Here is a 16,045-nt window from a genome sequence, read left to right as displayed (position 1 = left end):
CTCACTAACGCACTCCTCCACTCATGCACGCCCCGTGCATACTAATTAGTTGTAGGAAAATGGAACATTACCGTTGTAAACGGGCGAAGCCCGTGCAAAAGTTCGCACTAAACGAGCACTTTACATATAAAGCACTCATTTGCGCTAAGTAGCTCACGAATACGTTCCCCATCTCTTGCATGTTCCGTGCATATAAGCATGTAATGCAAAAATTGAACATTATTACTGTATAGAGGGCCAAAAACACAAAGTGGGCGGAGCCCACTCAAAATTATCGAAAGTACCCGTCAGTGACCAGGGACCCACACCATGAGGTAGGAAAGCGCGAGCGCTTTCCGAAAATGTATAGTTTATGATATTTGAAAAATGGGAAACATTGTTTTCGCATCGGAATATTATTCTTTCTTTCTTTCTTTCTTTCTTCTTCTCGGGACCAACCCCCCTATTTTTCACCCAGTGAACATTGACGAAAAGTCACAAAAATTTGCACACCTCTAAAAATCGTGCCTCTCTACATTCTGGCTATTTCCCTTTTCTAAAATAAAAAAAATTGGCGCGTCAGCGCCACCAAATGTACCAAAAATGCATTGAGAGATGGGAAATGACCCAAAAAAAATCTGATCGTAGAATCATGAAATTTGGCGCAGAGGTAGATGGTGACAAGAGAAGTAAAAAATATTATTACGGCAATGCCGTCCGCCCAACCAAATGTCGGCCATATTGCTTCAAAAATGGCTAAACATGACTTCGGAGTTTTTCCAAACGTCGTACTTTTACGAACTCCTCCCAGGGCGTTGGCCCTAAAAAGCTGAAATTTGGTGAAAATGCTACTGAGGAGTGGGACATCAAAAGTTATCCAAATTACATTGATACCTCTCACGGTCTCTGAGCGGCGAAGCCGCAAACTGTAGCTAGAATTTCAGAAATCTCCCATATTTAAAATTTCTGCCGTTTGCGCAGATAAAGTCCGAATTGCGTCAAATTAGAATCAGTTGTTAAACTCTTTGCCCTAAACCTACTTGAAGTGAAATAAATTCATTTGGCGCCACAGCGCCCCCTACAGATTTTATATGGAGGTTAAATGTTTAGTTTTGCGAAATTATATGAAATTTGACACACAACTCAATTTTAGCATCCCCATCAAAAAAGTCAATGACTCATGTCATAATTGTTATGGCGTTGCCGTAACGATGACCGAAACCTTTCATGTTTACACTTTAGACTTTCACAAACTCCTCCCAGGGCGTCAGCCCTATTAACCTGAAATTTGGTGAGACTCATCTTCAAGACCATCAAAAGTTATCCACATTTTCATTCAAAGAGTCACGGTGTCTGTGCGGCAAAGCCGCACATTTTGCCAAGAATTCAAAATAAAATAGCTTTTTGATGGTAAAACAAAGGGGAGAAGATGTGACAGCGTCACAGATTCAGCAGTAGGCGTAATAAAAGGACAATTGGGGCTCCTCTTGCGGCGTGGCGGCGGCGTGGCGAGGGCCGATCATTGCCGCTTGCGGCTATATTTATTAATTACTCTCATTCATTTTATAGATCATTGCATTTTTTAACACTTGAGTACACTTTATAAATGGTTTAAATACATCAACAAACACAACAAGGGCTCTTTACGGTGCAGTATTCAACAGCTGTGGCGTTCCAGGGTAAATGGTCATTGCCGTTTCAGGCCAGTAGGAGGCGCATTCATTCATCCGTTTCCTCTAATATATGTTTTTTTTAATGTTTTTTTCAAATTTTAAAACCAATTTCTAGAAAAGGAGACGGCGTAATCTCTCTCTTCACGTGGTCAACGTCAAGGAGAATCATCTGGACGCCGTTTCTGAAATCGGGACGTTTCTTAATTTTCAATCAGATTTTAACCAAACAAAAAAATATTTAAAAAATCATTCCCGTGAGGCCGTTTTTTTTTCAGTTTTACCATTTTATTTGTATATTGTCACACGTTACGACAGGCTGGTTTGAGTATCACACACTCTTCATTTAGACCCAACAGAACCACACCAGAACCAGGGGCCTTTAACCATAATTACTATTATTATGAACCGCATTTTACACAAGAAATTCAAACCCGTCTATGATTTGGTTTTAGTCATTCACAAATCGAGAAGTTAACCTGCAAAAAAACAAAAGAGTAAAAAATCTAGGCCTACAATAGCTCCACTTTTTGAACAAATTGGTTAAACTTTTATCGTTTTGAGTAACAACAACGGACGTTTAACTCCTCCCCTCTCAGTTTAAGACTACGAGAATACAGACAAATTATATTCTAGGTTCAATAAGCAAATTAAATTGGAAAACAGCCGAAATTCGGATTAACACAACTTTTTTGCAGTGTAGATTTCTCGATGTTTTTTTTGTTTTTGTTTTTTTTACAGTGCTTCGTCTAGTTTAAGTAAACACAAGCTCGATAATTAGTGGCTTTTCAAAAAACACACCATTGCTAATCTAAAGTGCACCTCAAATCAACAGAATTCGGATTTTAAGGAGAAATTCCACAGATTTTTACAGTATATCGGTAAAAAAAACCAAAGGGAAAAAAAAAAATCACACAAATTTTTGTTTTTTAAAAAATGGGACATTCGTTGATGGACAATTTGTTGGTGTCATCCGCCCATTCAAAGAATACTGTCAAAAGTAAAAAATCAAACCAAAAGTCAAAGAAAAAATCCCCAAATTTAACAGCTCGTCACCTGCGTTCAAAGTTAAATTTACTTTGAGTGAATTACAGTTAAATTTGAATAAAAACAAATTTTTACCCGATGCGTTTGCAAAATCCAAAATTTAATTAAAATTCTTAATTAGGTAAAAAAAAACAAAAAAAACTTTAATATCTGGCATACGTCCCCTTTGATATCTGAAATATGTCCCCTTTAATATCTGGCATAGGTCCCTTTAATGTCTGGCAACATAAAAACACAAAAAAATTAAAAACACTTAATAAAAATAATAATTCCATCATTGGCACTTAATTTTAAGTCAAAAATGTAATTTAATAATAATAATAAAATTTGTCTAAACTCAAGCTGTTCAAATTCACATTGAGAATTATTTTCATTGGCTATTATGTTTATATTGTTTTTACGCTGGATATTATGTTTTTACGCTGTATATTATGTTTATATACTGTTTTTACGCTGGATACTATGTTTTTACGCTGGATATTCTGTTTTTACGCTGTATATTATGTTTATATTCTGTTTTTACGCTGTATATTCTGTTTTTACGCTGTATATTATGTTTATATACTGTTTTTACGCTGTATATTCTGTTTTTACGCTGTATATTGTGTTTTTACGCTGGATAAAGTCAGGTTCAGAGCTGTCAAACGTGTGGATTCCCCTTTAAACACCACTCCAATCCAAACGCTAAAGAGTTTAACAGCATCGCGTTAAAAATGGCACGTAATATCATCAAAAACCACGACGAGAAAAGCACGACACCGACTGCGCAGTTCCGCTCGACACCACCAGGGTTCCCCCGATAACGTTTCCCCGTCAACGACACGTTTCGCTCGGCTCGAAACGTGACAGACATGATACCAAAAAAAAAGAAGAAAAAAAAAAAAAAAAAAAAAAAAAAAAAAGAGTCCAGTCCTCGTTGTTGTTTGAATTCTGACAATTCGCTGAAATGTGCCGTCAAACAAAACAAAAATTAAAAAAAATCGAGCGGATTTCGGTGCAAATTCTGCGCGTAAATCCCGTCAGAAATTTTCCCCGTTTTTGTCAACTTTCTGGTTCCGTTTTCCGGGTCCGTGGAAAGCCTCCGGAGGAGAATGAGTTGTAGCGATGCAGCATGAACACAGGGTTTAAAATCGGATCACAGAGAGTTCTTTCAAACGCGGTGAACTGGAACCCGGGCTAACGAGCCGCAGGAACCTCGGCGATATCGGACATTGTGGCTCGTTTTCGACATGCGGCGCCGTCCGGGGATTTCGGATTCACTGAACAAATCTCACTCAAAACTCAATAAACATGAATAAACATAAGCATAAGCGGGGACTAAACCAGGGCTAAATCCAGGGTCCAAAAGAGGGACTGAACAAAGGTCTAAACTAAATTTAACCAGGGACATAAGAACTACAAAAGTAACCATGAGGAAAATTCACAAAAAAATTCATACATCTTTTTTTTTTTTTAATCCCTGAAATATGTCCTTAAAAAATGTGCTAATTGAAATTCATAGTGATCACAAAAATGAAAATAAAATATGTTATTTTTTGTTGGGAACCAGGGATATAAGAACTAAAAAAAAATAAAGTGACCATGAGAAAAATTCAAAAAAAAAAATCATACCTAATAAAATAAATCACTGAAATATGTCCGTAAAAAAATGCTAATTGAATTGATCATAGTGATGACAAAAATGAAAAAATAAAATAAGTTAATTTGTGTTGAGGACCAGGGACATAACAAGAACTAAAATAATATAAAGTAACCATGAGGAAAATTCACAAAAAATCATATATGATACAAAAAAAATCCTAACAAATTTGCTTAAAATGTGCTAATTGAAATTCATAGTGATTACAAAAATGAAAAAATTCAATAAAATATGTTCATTTTTGGGGGGGACCAGGGACATAACATGAACTAAAAAAATAATAAAGTAACCATGAGGAAAATTCACAAAAACATGTATATAATTAAAATGAAATCCCTGAAATATGTCCTTAAAAAATTTGCAAATCGAAATTCATAGTGATTACAAAAATGAAAAAATAAAATAAATTCATTTTTGTTGGGAACCAAGGACATTAAAAAGTAACCATGAGGAAAATTCACAAAAAAATGAATGTATGATAAAAGAAAACCCCTGAAATATGTCCTCAAAGAATTAACTAATTTACAATTTTTTTTTAAAAAAATGTTATTTTTGTTGTATCATAAGATCAGCATTTTAAATCCAGAGTAATATCTTTGTCTTAGTTTTATTTGTCAGTGGAACCGACGCAGTGGAGGGCACCGTATATTTGTTTTAAACCACAATGTCACTCGTTTCCGTCCACATGAACCATAACCATCTCTTTATTTACACATTTGCTGATGAAAAATATTGCTCTTCGCTCTTCAGAATCCTCCCAAGTTCTGGTACATCACAAAATATATCATTCGTCAGAAAATATCCGCAGAAAATCTATTTAATCATATTTCAACTTGTGGTCGCGTTCGCTGAATTTGATGGACAGGAGCCATTACTTCAATAACTTTCAAAAACAAAACCAACAAAAAAAACTAACATTCTTCTCACTTTGTGCCAGTTTTTGTTGCGTGCGGATCGGCCCTGTAACTAGGCGGACATTAACTGTAAACCGGGCGAAAACATCTGCAATTTTGAGCAGATTTTACCGCAAAAAATCTGTCTTTTTACTCCAGATTCTTTAGAAAACCCGAACACGAACGAGAGGTTTAAAAACGCGGGAAATGTTGCTTAAACGTCGCCTTTTTGCCCGTTTTACGCGTCAGAATTCCTTTGTGCTTCTCAATTCCGACGGGAACAATGACGCCGGTGTCGGTCGCCGCCTACGCGCTCGCCGCGCTCGCAAATACCGACGTTTTGAACAGACGCGGACTGTTCTCAACTCGGCGGCAGAAAATAATCACGTCGAAGGTCAACGCTACGCACCAATTTGTCATTTTTGATCGGATAATTCTGTGAGCATTCTGTGGCGACGCTTGAAAACTTGAAAAATATGTGTTTTTGCGATAAAACTGTAAAGAACGACTGAATTTTTTAACGAAATGGCGAAAATTTTAAGCGTTTTAAACTCAAGGTGCGACGAGATCTCTCAGCCAACCAGATTTCACGAAATTGGTTTTCAAATTTTGTCTTAGCGTTGTGTCGTTTTAACTTAAATTACGTGTTTTTAATCTGTGGCGGTTCGTTTGGGGATTCGTTTTGAGGCCGTGCTAATTAGAACCTAGAAAGTGACAAGTTTGACAGTTACTTCTTTTCTTTTCCCTGAACTTGGTCTTAAAAGTTGTGGTATTTGCGTCTCGTCACACCTTTTGTCCAACCGGAAATCCAGAATACTTCATACTTTAATGTTCACGTTCGGTAAAAACGCACGTGACGCTAAAGTACGTTTGGCCCAACCCGAAAGAAAAGAAGCAAATACGGCAGAGCAAATGATCTCTACGAACAACAATATCAAATAAATACATCGTTTTGAATTAAACCAATTATCGTGATTCAAGTAGATCTTTTTCTAACACATTTAAGTGAGGTGACTGGTCAAACTCGACTAAATGTTAGACTCAAGGCTGGATTTTGTCTTTTTGTCCCAATTTTAAGACCAACACTCTTTATTTTGTTCTCATTTCAATCTAAAACGCACTCAAATCAAGATAAAAAGTGTAATCCAGCTCGTTTATTCGAGATTGTTGTTTCTCCATCGACTGCGTGAAGACAGATCCCCTCGTTTACGATCGCCGCGCGTCCCGTTTCTTTTTGCCGATCACGCGGTTTCAACAGGAATCGCCGCGCTCTCGTCCGAGCCGTGCGTCGCTTCGGTGTTACGCAAATTAATGTCCTCCGCCGCCGCCGTGCCGCCGCCGCCGCCCTTCTGGCTCCTCACGGGACAATCCACGCTGTCGTGAAGCTCCGGACCGCCCGCCAACGACTTTATTTCCGCCCCGTCTTTGCCGCCATCTTGCTTCAGCTCCTCCTTCTCGTCGTCCACGTCGTCGTCCTCGTCGTCTTCGTCCTCGACTCGGCAGCGGCACACCTCGATACCGGAGTCCCCCGTCAGCCTCCGGTGGCGGTACTGGCTCTCGTCCGCCGCCACGTCGCTGTCCTCGCAGTACTCCTCGTCCGCCGGCCCCTCGGACTCCTCGTCGTCCCAGTCGGGGTCGACGGGCTCGAAGATGTCCACGCACGGCGAGAAGAGGGTCTGCTTGGGTGGCGACTGCGTGTTCCGCGGCGACGGCGAGAGCGAGGAGGCGTGGCCCGACGAGGCGGCGCTCCGCTCGGACGGGTGGAGCGCGGCCAGCGGGTCCAGCAGCAGCATGGAGACCGGCGGCGGCGAGAGCGGGGACGGCGACGGGATGGAGCAGGGCGACGAGGGCGAGGCCGCGAACGACGGGGGGTCCGCTCGGATCGTGATCGCGGGGAAGAACGAACGGGCGTCGGGCGAACGGGAATTCCCGCTTTCCGTCGGCGAAATCGCAAAGGGACGTTCCAGATTAAGGCTCTGCGACTGAGGCACACCTAAACTCAGAGCAGATTCCGTCGGGAGGGATTTGGACAGCGTTTTCTCGTCCGCCGAGTTTGTTGAGGACAAATCCACAGTTTTTCTATCAAACGTCGTCCAAGAGGCGAAGTCCGTGTTCAAACCCGGGCCGTCTTTGTAAAAATGCAAACTCGATGCTGTGTTTTTGTGGCAACTCGGTTCTTTCGTGGCAACGGCTAATGACAAAACTGGACGGTCCAAGTTCGGGTGATCTGGCATCGCTATGGAAACGCACTCGCTCGCAGGTTCTTGTAAGGTTGTGGCGATTCCTCGGTTTTGGCTAACCGTTGGAGACTGAATTCGTGAATCTACATCGGTTGTACTTGGCTTTTGAGTTACACGTAGCGTTTCGGAAACCGGACGGGCGGCTGCAGCTCGCGACGTAACTTCGGATTCAACGTCGCGGTTGTGTTTGTCCGAAGTCTCTGGCGGAGACGTCGTGAGTTCGAGTGATGTCTTGGGCGCTTGCAAAAGACCTGAATTCTGTAAAGTGCTTGTATCTGCGTTTTCACTTTTTTGGTCGACATTCGTAGCTACCGTTTCTGACCCGAAAACGTCGGCTTCGCTCGTTGGCGCCGGACGCGACGCTTCCGGCGTTTCGCTAGGCGCATTGACGAAACATGTCGCCTCTTCGTTCTGTCGTGTGATATTAGAGGCTTTTGTGTCCGATTGTGAAGGTTCTCCGGCTGGTGCGGTGGAAAAATGGGAAATTCCTTGGCTTGGGGGTGAAGGGACAGAAGATCGGTGAGAAATTGTGGCAACTGGGTCGATGCAAATCGGGGATTTGTCGGGAGCGGAAAATGCGTCCAACAAATGTAAAGTTCTCGTCGGAGATGTGTTGGAGAGAGTCGTTTCTGGCGTTGATTTTTGGACATTTGAAATCGGGACCAGACTTGGGTTTCGGTCAGTATTCCCGCCGATAGAGTCCAGTATTAGGTTAAGAGTCCTTGGCTGTTTGTGGCTGGTGGTGCTATCAAAAGTTCTCGGTAGGTTCAAGCTAGCTGGAGGGCTAGTCGTTGGCGAGCTGGACTTTTCTGTGCTCTGTGGACAAGACGTCGGATTGGCCGCGGTCAGTCTGACGTCCAGCTGTTGCTTTATCGGGGGCGTGATCCCAACCGGAAACGTTGCGTCCGAACCGGGCGTGGCTATCGCTTCCGAGGGCGACGCGGACCCGGTAGCGACGGCGACGACGCTCTCGGTTGCCAGGTGTGTTCCCTCGATCGAGACGGCGACGGAGTCGTCCCGCTTGTCCCGCTCGAGGTTCGAGGCGGCCGCGCTGATCGTCTCCATGGTGACGGAGTCCAGGGTGAGGGGCGTGGCCTCGCTGGGCGTGGAGGTGTGGCTCGTGTCTGTCTCGTAGGTGACGGGCGCGGAGAGGGAGGAGCTACAGGGAGAGGACGGACAGCAGGAGTCACAGGAGCAGCTGGAGCTAAAGGCAGAGAAAAAAAACGCATGATGTTGACATTATGACACAATATGACACATTATGACACATAATGACACATAATGACACATAATGACACATAATGACACATAATGACACATAATGACACATAATGACACATAATGACACATAATGACACATAATGACACATAATGACACATAATGACACATAATGACACATAATGACACATAATGACACATAATGACACATAATGACACATAATGACACATAATGACACATAATGACACATAATGACACATAATGACACATAATGACACATAATGACACATAATGACACATTATGACACATTATGACACATTATGACACATTATGACACATTATGACACATTATGACACATTATGACACATTATGACACATTATGACACATTATGACACATTATGACACATTATGACACATAATGACACATAATGACACATAATGACACATAATGACACATAATGACACATAATGTGTCATAATGTGTCATAATGACACATAATGACACATAATGACACATAATGACACATAATGACACATAATGACACATAATGACACATAATGACACATAATGACACATAATGACACATAATGACACATAATGACACATAATGACACATAATGACACATAATGACACATAATGACACATAATGACACATAATGACACATTATGACACATTATGACACATTATGACACATTATGACACATTATGACACATTATGACACAATATGACACAATATGACACATTATGACACATTATAACACAATATGACACAATATGACACAATATGACACAATATGACACATTATGACACATTATGACACAATATGACACAATATGACACAATATGACACATTATGACACATTATGACACATTATGACACATTATGACACATTATGACACATTATGACACATTATGACACAATATGACACAATATGACACAATATGACACAATATGACACAATATAAAAAATATGACACAATATGACACAATATGACACAATATAAAAAATATGACACAATATGACACAATATGACACAATATAAAAAATATGACACAATATGACACAATATAAACAATACAATAATAAATATACTGATAATTATAGTTCTTCGTCTTATTGATTACCTCCATGTGACATTTATTACTTTTTGCAGGGGTCTTACCTGTTGTCGGAGCTGAGCGAGGACGGCCCGTCGCTCAGGGGCTGCAGGGGCCGGTGCAGCAGGGCCCCTGGGTGCTGGGCCCCCGGGTGATGCGTGAGCAGGTGAGGGTCCGCGGTGCGGGGGGGCTGCGGGTATCGCGGAGCGGTGAACACGGAGCTGTACGGAGGGGGAGGAGTCGAGGGCTGCGCCGCCACCTCCTCGTAAGACGGCAACTTCAGCGACGCCAAGAAACCTGACGAGGGCGAGACAAGGTTAGTCCTGGTTTAGTCCCGGTTTAGTCCCGGTTTAGTCCCGGTCTCGTCCCGGTCTCGTCCCGGTCTCGTCCCGGTCTCGTCCCGGTCCAGTCCTGGTCCTCACTCAGGTCCAGCATGGAGGAGGGGAAGGACGAGGCTCCCTGATAGGCCAGCAGGCTGATGTCCCTCTGCCTCTGCTGCTGCTGGACCCTCAGTTTGGCTCGGCGATGTCGATAAGCGCAGCAGCAGCTGAACAGGATCAGGACGGTCCAAAGCAGCCAGAACCCTGAGGGGAGAGAGACTAAATATGAATCAAAAAAGAAAAGAAAAAAGAAAAAAAAAAAAAGAAAAAAAAATTAAAAAAAAAAAAAAATACCAGGAAAAATATTTATGATTAAAAGCCTTCATTCTCAGCAGGAGGAATGAAGAGCTCATTGTCAAACTGTCCTTGTGTCTTTGGGCAAGGCACTTGCTCGTGTCATTTTTATCTGGCGTGTGAGTGATGACCAGTGAGTGATCTCTGTTTTGATCCAATAATACCATGGATAATGTTGCAATATTGTTCCAATAACAAGGACATTTGTGTTTAAAAATTAATTTACTTTAATGAATTTCAACGTGGCGTCATCATCATCTTGGCTCCGCCCCAGTTTGAAGTGTGGAGTATCAATATTTTAGCGGGAGAATCAATACTTTAATATTTGGCATCGATCTGCACATGACGAGTGAATGAGAATGGTTCTTATTGTTATTTGTGGCATAAAAGTAAAATATAAAATGTGATCATCTGCCATTAAATTGTCTTTGAGAAAATGGCTATTATTATTAACATTATCATTATCATTATCCACAATATTATCATCATTATTATTATCATTATTATCACTATTATCATCATTATCATTACTATTATCATTATTATTATCATTACTATTATCATCATTATTATTATCATTATTATCACTATTATCATCATTATTATTATCATTATCATTACTATTATCATCATTATTATTATCATTATCATTACTATTATCATCATTATTATTCTCATTATCATCACTATTATCATTATTATTATCATTATCATCACTATTATCATCATTATTATTATCATTATCATCACTATTATCATCATTATTATTATTATCATTATCATCACTATTATCATTATTATTATCATTATCATCACTATTATCATTATTATCATTATCATCACTATTATCATCATTATTATTATCATTATCATCACTATTATCATTATCATTACTATTATCATCATTATTAGGCCCGAGCGCCACATGATGGCGAGAGGCCTATTAGTTACGTAAGGCCGTGCTAATTAGTAGTAGGAAAATGGAACATTACCGTTGTAAACGGGCAAAGCCCTTGCAAAAGTGCGCACTAAACAAGCGCTTTATATGGGGATGACGACCGCGAAATAAATAGCTCACAAATACGTCCTCCATCTCTTGCATGTTCCGTGCATATAAACATGTAATGCAAACATTTAACATTATTACTGTAAAGAGGGCTAAAAACACAAAGTGTCAAAATTAACGAAAGTACCCGTCAGTGACCAGGGACCCACACCATGAGGTAGGAAAGCGCGAGCGCTTTCCGAAAATGTATACTTTATGATATTTGAAAAATGGGAAACATTGTTTTCGCATCGGAATATTATTCTTTCTTCTTTCTTCTTTCTTTCTTTCTTCTCTGGACCGACCCCCCTATTTTTCACCCAGTGAACATTGACGAAAAGTAAAAAAAATTTGCACACCTCTAAAAATTGTGCCTCTCTACATTCTGGCTATTTCCCTTTTCTAAAATGTTGTTTAATTGGCGCGTCAGCGCCCCCAAATGTACCAAAAATGCATTGAGAGAAAGGAAATGACCAAAAAAAAATCTGATAGTAGAATCATGAAATTTGGCGCAGAGGTAGATGGTGACAAGAGAAGTAAAAAATATTTTTACGGAAACACCGTCCACCCAACCAAATGTCGGCCATATTGGTTCAAAAATGGCTAAGCATGACTCAGGAGTTTTTCCAAATGTCGTACTTTTACGAACTCCTCCCAGGGCGTTGGCCCTAAAAAGCTGAAATTTGGTGAAAATGGTACTGAGGAGGGAGTTATTATTAATATTATTATCATCATTATTATCATTATCATTTTATTATTATCAATCATTATTATTATCAATCATTATTATTATTATCATTATTATCATTATCATCACAACAGCTCAAACAGTTGAATAAAACACTTACACCAGAGCTCGTAGTAGTAGGTGCAGCAGCCGCTCTCGCCGCAGCAGTGTCCCGTCTCGCACAGGTAGCCGCCGTTAGCGTTAGCGCCGGGACAGTAGCGCGGTCTCCCCAGCAGGGGCAGGCTACCACCGGAGTGGTACTCCATCGCACCCCCGCGTCTCCTGCGGCCGCTCCTACGCCACGACTTCGGCTACTCCCGCGCCACCGCAAGAGCCAACGGGCCCGTCGAAGGCCCCAAGTCGGCCTCCGCTGTTTGTCCAAGAGACGTAAACCGATAGCAAGGCTTTAAAACTGTAAACACTTACAGATCCTCGCCTTTAATTATGGTTTAAAGTATTTTAGTGGGACAAATAAGTCAATAAGGTGTAAAATAAAAGACTGAACAGCTGACTGGAGATAAACCAGGTCTAAACTAGGTCCAAATCAAGACCAAACCAGGTCTAACTGGGCCGGTTCTGTGTGGGCTGGATGACGTCTGCAGCTGGTGGCGAGAGGCAGGACGCACGCCAACTGCAAAAAACAAACACAAAGCTTTATTGATAAAAGTGGAGCACAATGACACTCTTTGCCACGGTCCTGATTGAGATTCAGCACCAACAGCAAAGATTTAGGAAGAAGGAATAAAACAAAGAATGTTTTTTTTGTTTTTTTAAACTAAGACTTAACCAAGAATCAGAATCAGAATGAGAAAAGGTTTATTGTCAATGAACAGAATTCAGAAACAAAGGAACTTGTTGTTTTGATTTGTTGCAACATAAAACAACGATAAAACAACCAATATAAAATAAAAAAAGAACATGCATTAAAGAAAAACAATTTAAATCTGCTATAGAATCAAAATAATAATAGGCTTACTATGTACACAACATTTACAGTTATTGACATATGTCGTGCAGAACGTGAACAGAGTGATTAAATTATGGTTAAAGTGACAGTGTTTAAGAAGTGTTCAACGGCAGAGGGAAAGAAACTGTTCTTGTGACGGGAGGTTCTGGTCCGGATGCCTGAGGGGAGTGGCCTCCTGCTTGAGGGGAGTGGCCTCCTGCCTGAGGGGAGTGGCCTCCTGCCTGAGGGGAGTGGCCTCCTGCCTGAGGGGAGTGGCTCGGCTGTGATCCGACCTGCTCGTCCCAGAGTCCTGGAGACGTCCAGGTCCTGCAGAGATGGAAGTCTGCAGCCGAACACCTTCCCAGCAGAGGGCGCTGTAGTCTGTGTTTGTTCCTGGCTGTGGCTCCAGCGTACCACACGGTGATGGAGGAGGTGATGGAGGAGGTGATGGAGGAGGTGAGGATGGAGGAGGTGATGGAGGAGGTGAGGATGGAGGAGGTGATGGAGGAGGTGATGGAGGAGGTGAGGATGGAGGAGGTGATGGAGGAGGTGAGGATGGACTCGATGATGGCCGTGTAGAACTGCACCAGCATCTCCTCTGGCAGCTTGTCTTTCCTCAGCTGCTGCAGGAAGTACATCCTCTGCTGGGCCTTCTTAATGAGGAGCTGATGGTGGCTCCTCCCACTTGAGGTCCTGGTGATGGTGGTGCAGAGGAGGTGGAGGGAGTCCACAATGATGATGGGGGAGTCTGAGATGGTGAGGGGGGGGCTGTGACTTTCCTGAAGTCCACAAATAGGATCCTGGTGTAGGTTCCCGGGGAGTCCAGGTGCTGCAGGTGAAGTGGAGAGCCAGGTTGATGGTGTCGTCCACAGACATTTTGGCTCTGTAGGCGAACTGCAGGGGGTCCTGCAGGGGGTCCAGCAGGGGGTCCAGCAGGGGGTCCAGCAGGGGGTCCAGCGGGGGGTCCAGCGGGGGGGTTCAGCAGGGGGTCCAGCAGGGGGTCCAACAGGGGGTCCAGCAGGGGGGTTCAGCAGGGGGTCCAGCAGGGGGTCCAGCAGGGGGTCCAGCGGGGGGTCCAACAGGGGGTCCAACAGGGGGTCCAGCAGGGGGTCCAGCAGGGGGTCCAGCAGGGGGGAGGTGAGGGACTTGAGGTGGGGGAGGACCAGGCGCTCAAATGACTTCATGACAGACGTCAGCGTCACAGGTCTGTTGTCATTAAGTCCAGTGATCCGGGGCTTCTTGGGGACAGGGACGATGATGGACGACTTGAAGCTGGGACATGGCATGACTCCAGTAGGTGTTTAAAATGCCAGTGAAGACAGGGGCCAGCTCGCCTGCGCAGGGGCCAGCTCGCCTGCACAGTGTCATAAAACTGGACCAAACAAGGACTAAACCAGGACTAAAACTGGACTGAATTAACGCTAAACCTATTGAAATCCAAGATAAGACCTTTCATAACCTGGAGCACAACTACAGCAGGTGACGCCATCAGGCCAAGTTACAGGTCAGATCTGTGGAGACCATGCTCGTCTTATAACAAATATAAAAGTCTACAACTATTTACATCTCAGAGAAGAAAACCAGATAAACAACAGGAACTGAAGCTAGGCTAACATCATCACTATTTATGTAATAACATTGTAATAACATTATGCAAATCTCACGGTACTTGTATATTTGTATGATATTGTATCAAACACAATGGTAGTTATGCTGCGCTTTACTTTACTTTAAACATTTCTTGAGAAGACTTGTCATATCACAACAATTTTAATGTTTTTTTTTTCATTTATTTTTGTTGTACAAAAAAAGTTGACAGTTGTTTCTGTTGTTTGTTGTTTCTGTTGTTTGTCCTTTGTTGTTTCTGTTGTTTGTCCTTTGTTGTTTCTGTTGTTTATTGTTTCTGTTGTTTGTCCTTTGTTGTTTCTGTTGTTTGTCCTTTGTTGTTTATTGTTTCTGTTGTTTGTCCTTTGTTGTTTCTGTTGTTTATTGTTTCTGTTGTTTGTCCTTTGTTGTTTCTGTTGTTTATTGTTTCTGTTGTTTGTCCTTTGTTGTTTCTGTTGTTTGTCCTTTGTTGTTTCTGTCGTTTATTGTTTCTGTTGTTTGTCCTTTGTTGTTTCTGTTGTTTGTCCTTTGTTGTTTCTGTTGTTTGTTGTTTCTGTTGTTTGTCCTTTGTTGTTTCTGTTGTTTGTCCTTTGTTGTTTCTGTTGTTTATTGTTTCTGTTGTTTGTCCTTTGTTGTTTCTGTTGTTTGTCCTTTGTTGTTTCTGTTGTTTATTGTTTCTGTTGTTTGTCCTTTGTTGTTTCTGTTGTTTGTCCTTTGTTGTTTCTGTTGTTTATTGTTTCTGTTGTTTGTCCTTTGTTGTTTCTGTTGTTTATTGTTTCTGTTGTTTGTCCTTTGTTGTTTCTGTTGTTTATTGTTTCTGTTGTTTGTCCTTTGTTGTTTCTGTCGTTTATTGTTTCTGTTGTTTGTCCTTTGTTGTTTCTGTCGTTTTTTTTTTATAGTTGTTTCTGTCATTTGTTGTTTCTGTTTCTCTCCTTTTCTCGTAGTTGTTTTTCTCGTAGTTGTTTCTCTCATTTGTTGAATGCGACATCGTTGTTGGGCCAAGTTCTTGTGGCGCGAAGCTGCGGCGCAAGGGACAAAACCTGAACCTGGCAGTGAGCGCGTGCGCGACAGGTGCGACCCCGACAGGACCGGGACTAAACCGGGACTAAACCGGGACTAAACCGGGTCTGAACCGGGTCTGAACCGGGACTAAACCGGGTCTAAACCAGGTCTGTAGCGGGTCTGAGCGCGGACGCACAGACGCACATATCCAATGCGTGAAGTCTGCGTCAAGAGGGAATAATAAGCCTAA

The 16,045-nt window shown here is 42.0% G+C and overlaps 1 protein-coding gene across 1 annotated transcript in view; it reads right to left on the bottom strand.

The window, feature by feature from the left end:
- Positions 1-4,686: 4,686 nt before the first annotated feature.
- The window catches only part of LOC140371772 (uncharacterized), an 11,693-nt gene continuing 334 nt past the window's right edge, over positions 4,687-16,045 (bottom strand). Inside the window, exons 2-5 of the mRNA XM_072458980.1 lie at positions 12,364-12,873; positions 10,219-10,380; positions 9,862-10,093; positions 4,687-8,672 (exon numbers count right to left, since the gene is read on the bottom strand). Coding sequence (XP_072315081.1) covers positions 6,470-8,672; positions 9,862-10,093; positions 10,219-10,380; positions 12,364-12,508 — 2,742 coding nt within the window. The 5' untranslated portion in view covers positions 12,509-12,873 and the 3' untranslated portion in view covers positions 4,687-6,469. The remainder of the gene's footprint in view (positions 8,673-9,861; positions 10,094-10,218; positions 10,381-12,363; positions 12,874-16,045) is intronic.

This window comes from Eucyclogobius newberryi, unplaced genomic scaffold (genome assembly GCF_026437365.1).
Source record: "Eucyclogobius newberryi isolate DKJ021-1_F unplaced genomic scaffold, fEucNew1.0.hap1 SCAF_22, whole genome shotgun sequence".
In the NCBI taxonomy this organism is placed as follows: Eukaryota; Metazoa; Chordata; class Actinopteri; order Gobiiformes; family Gobiidae; genus Eucyclogobius; species Eucyclogobius newberryi.
The sequence above is the reverse complement of the archived record's forward strand: the minus strand, read 5'-3'. Positions and strand labels throughout refer to the sequence as shown.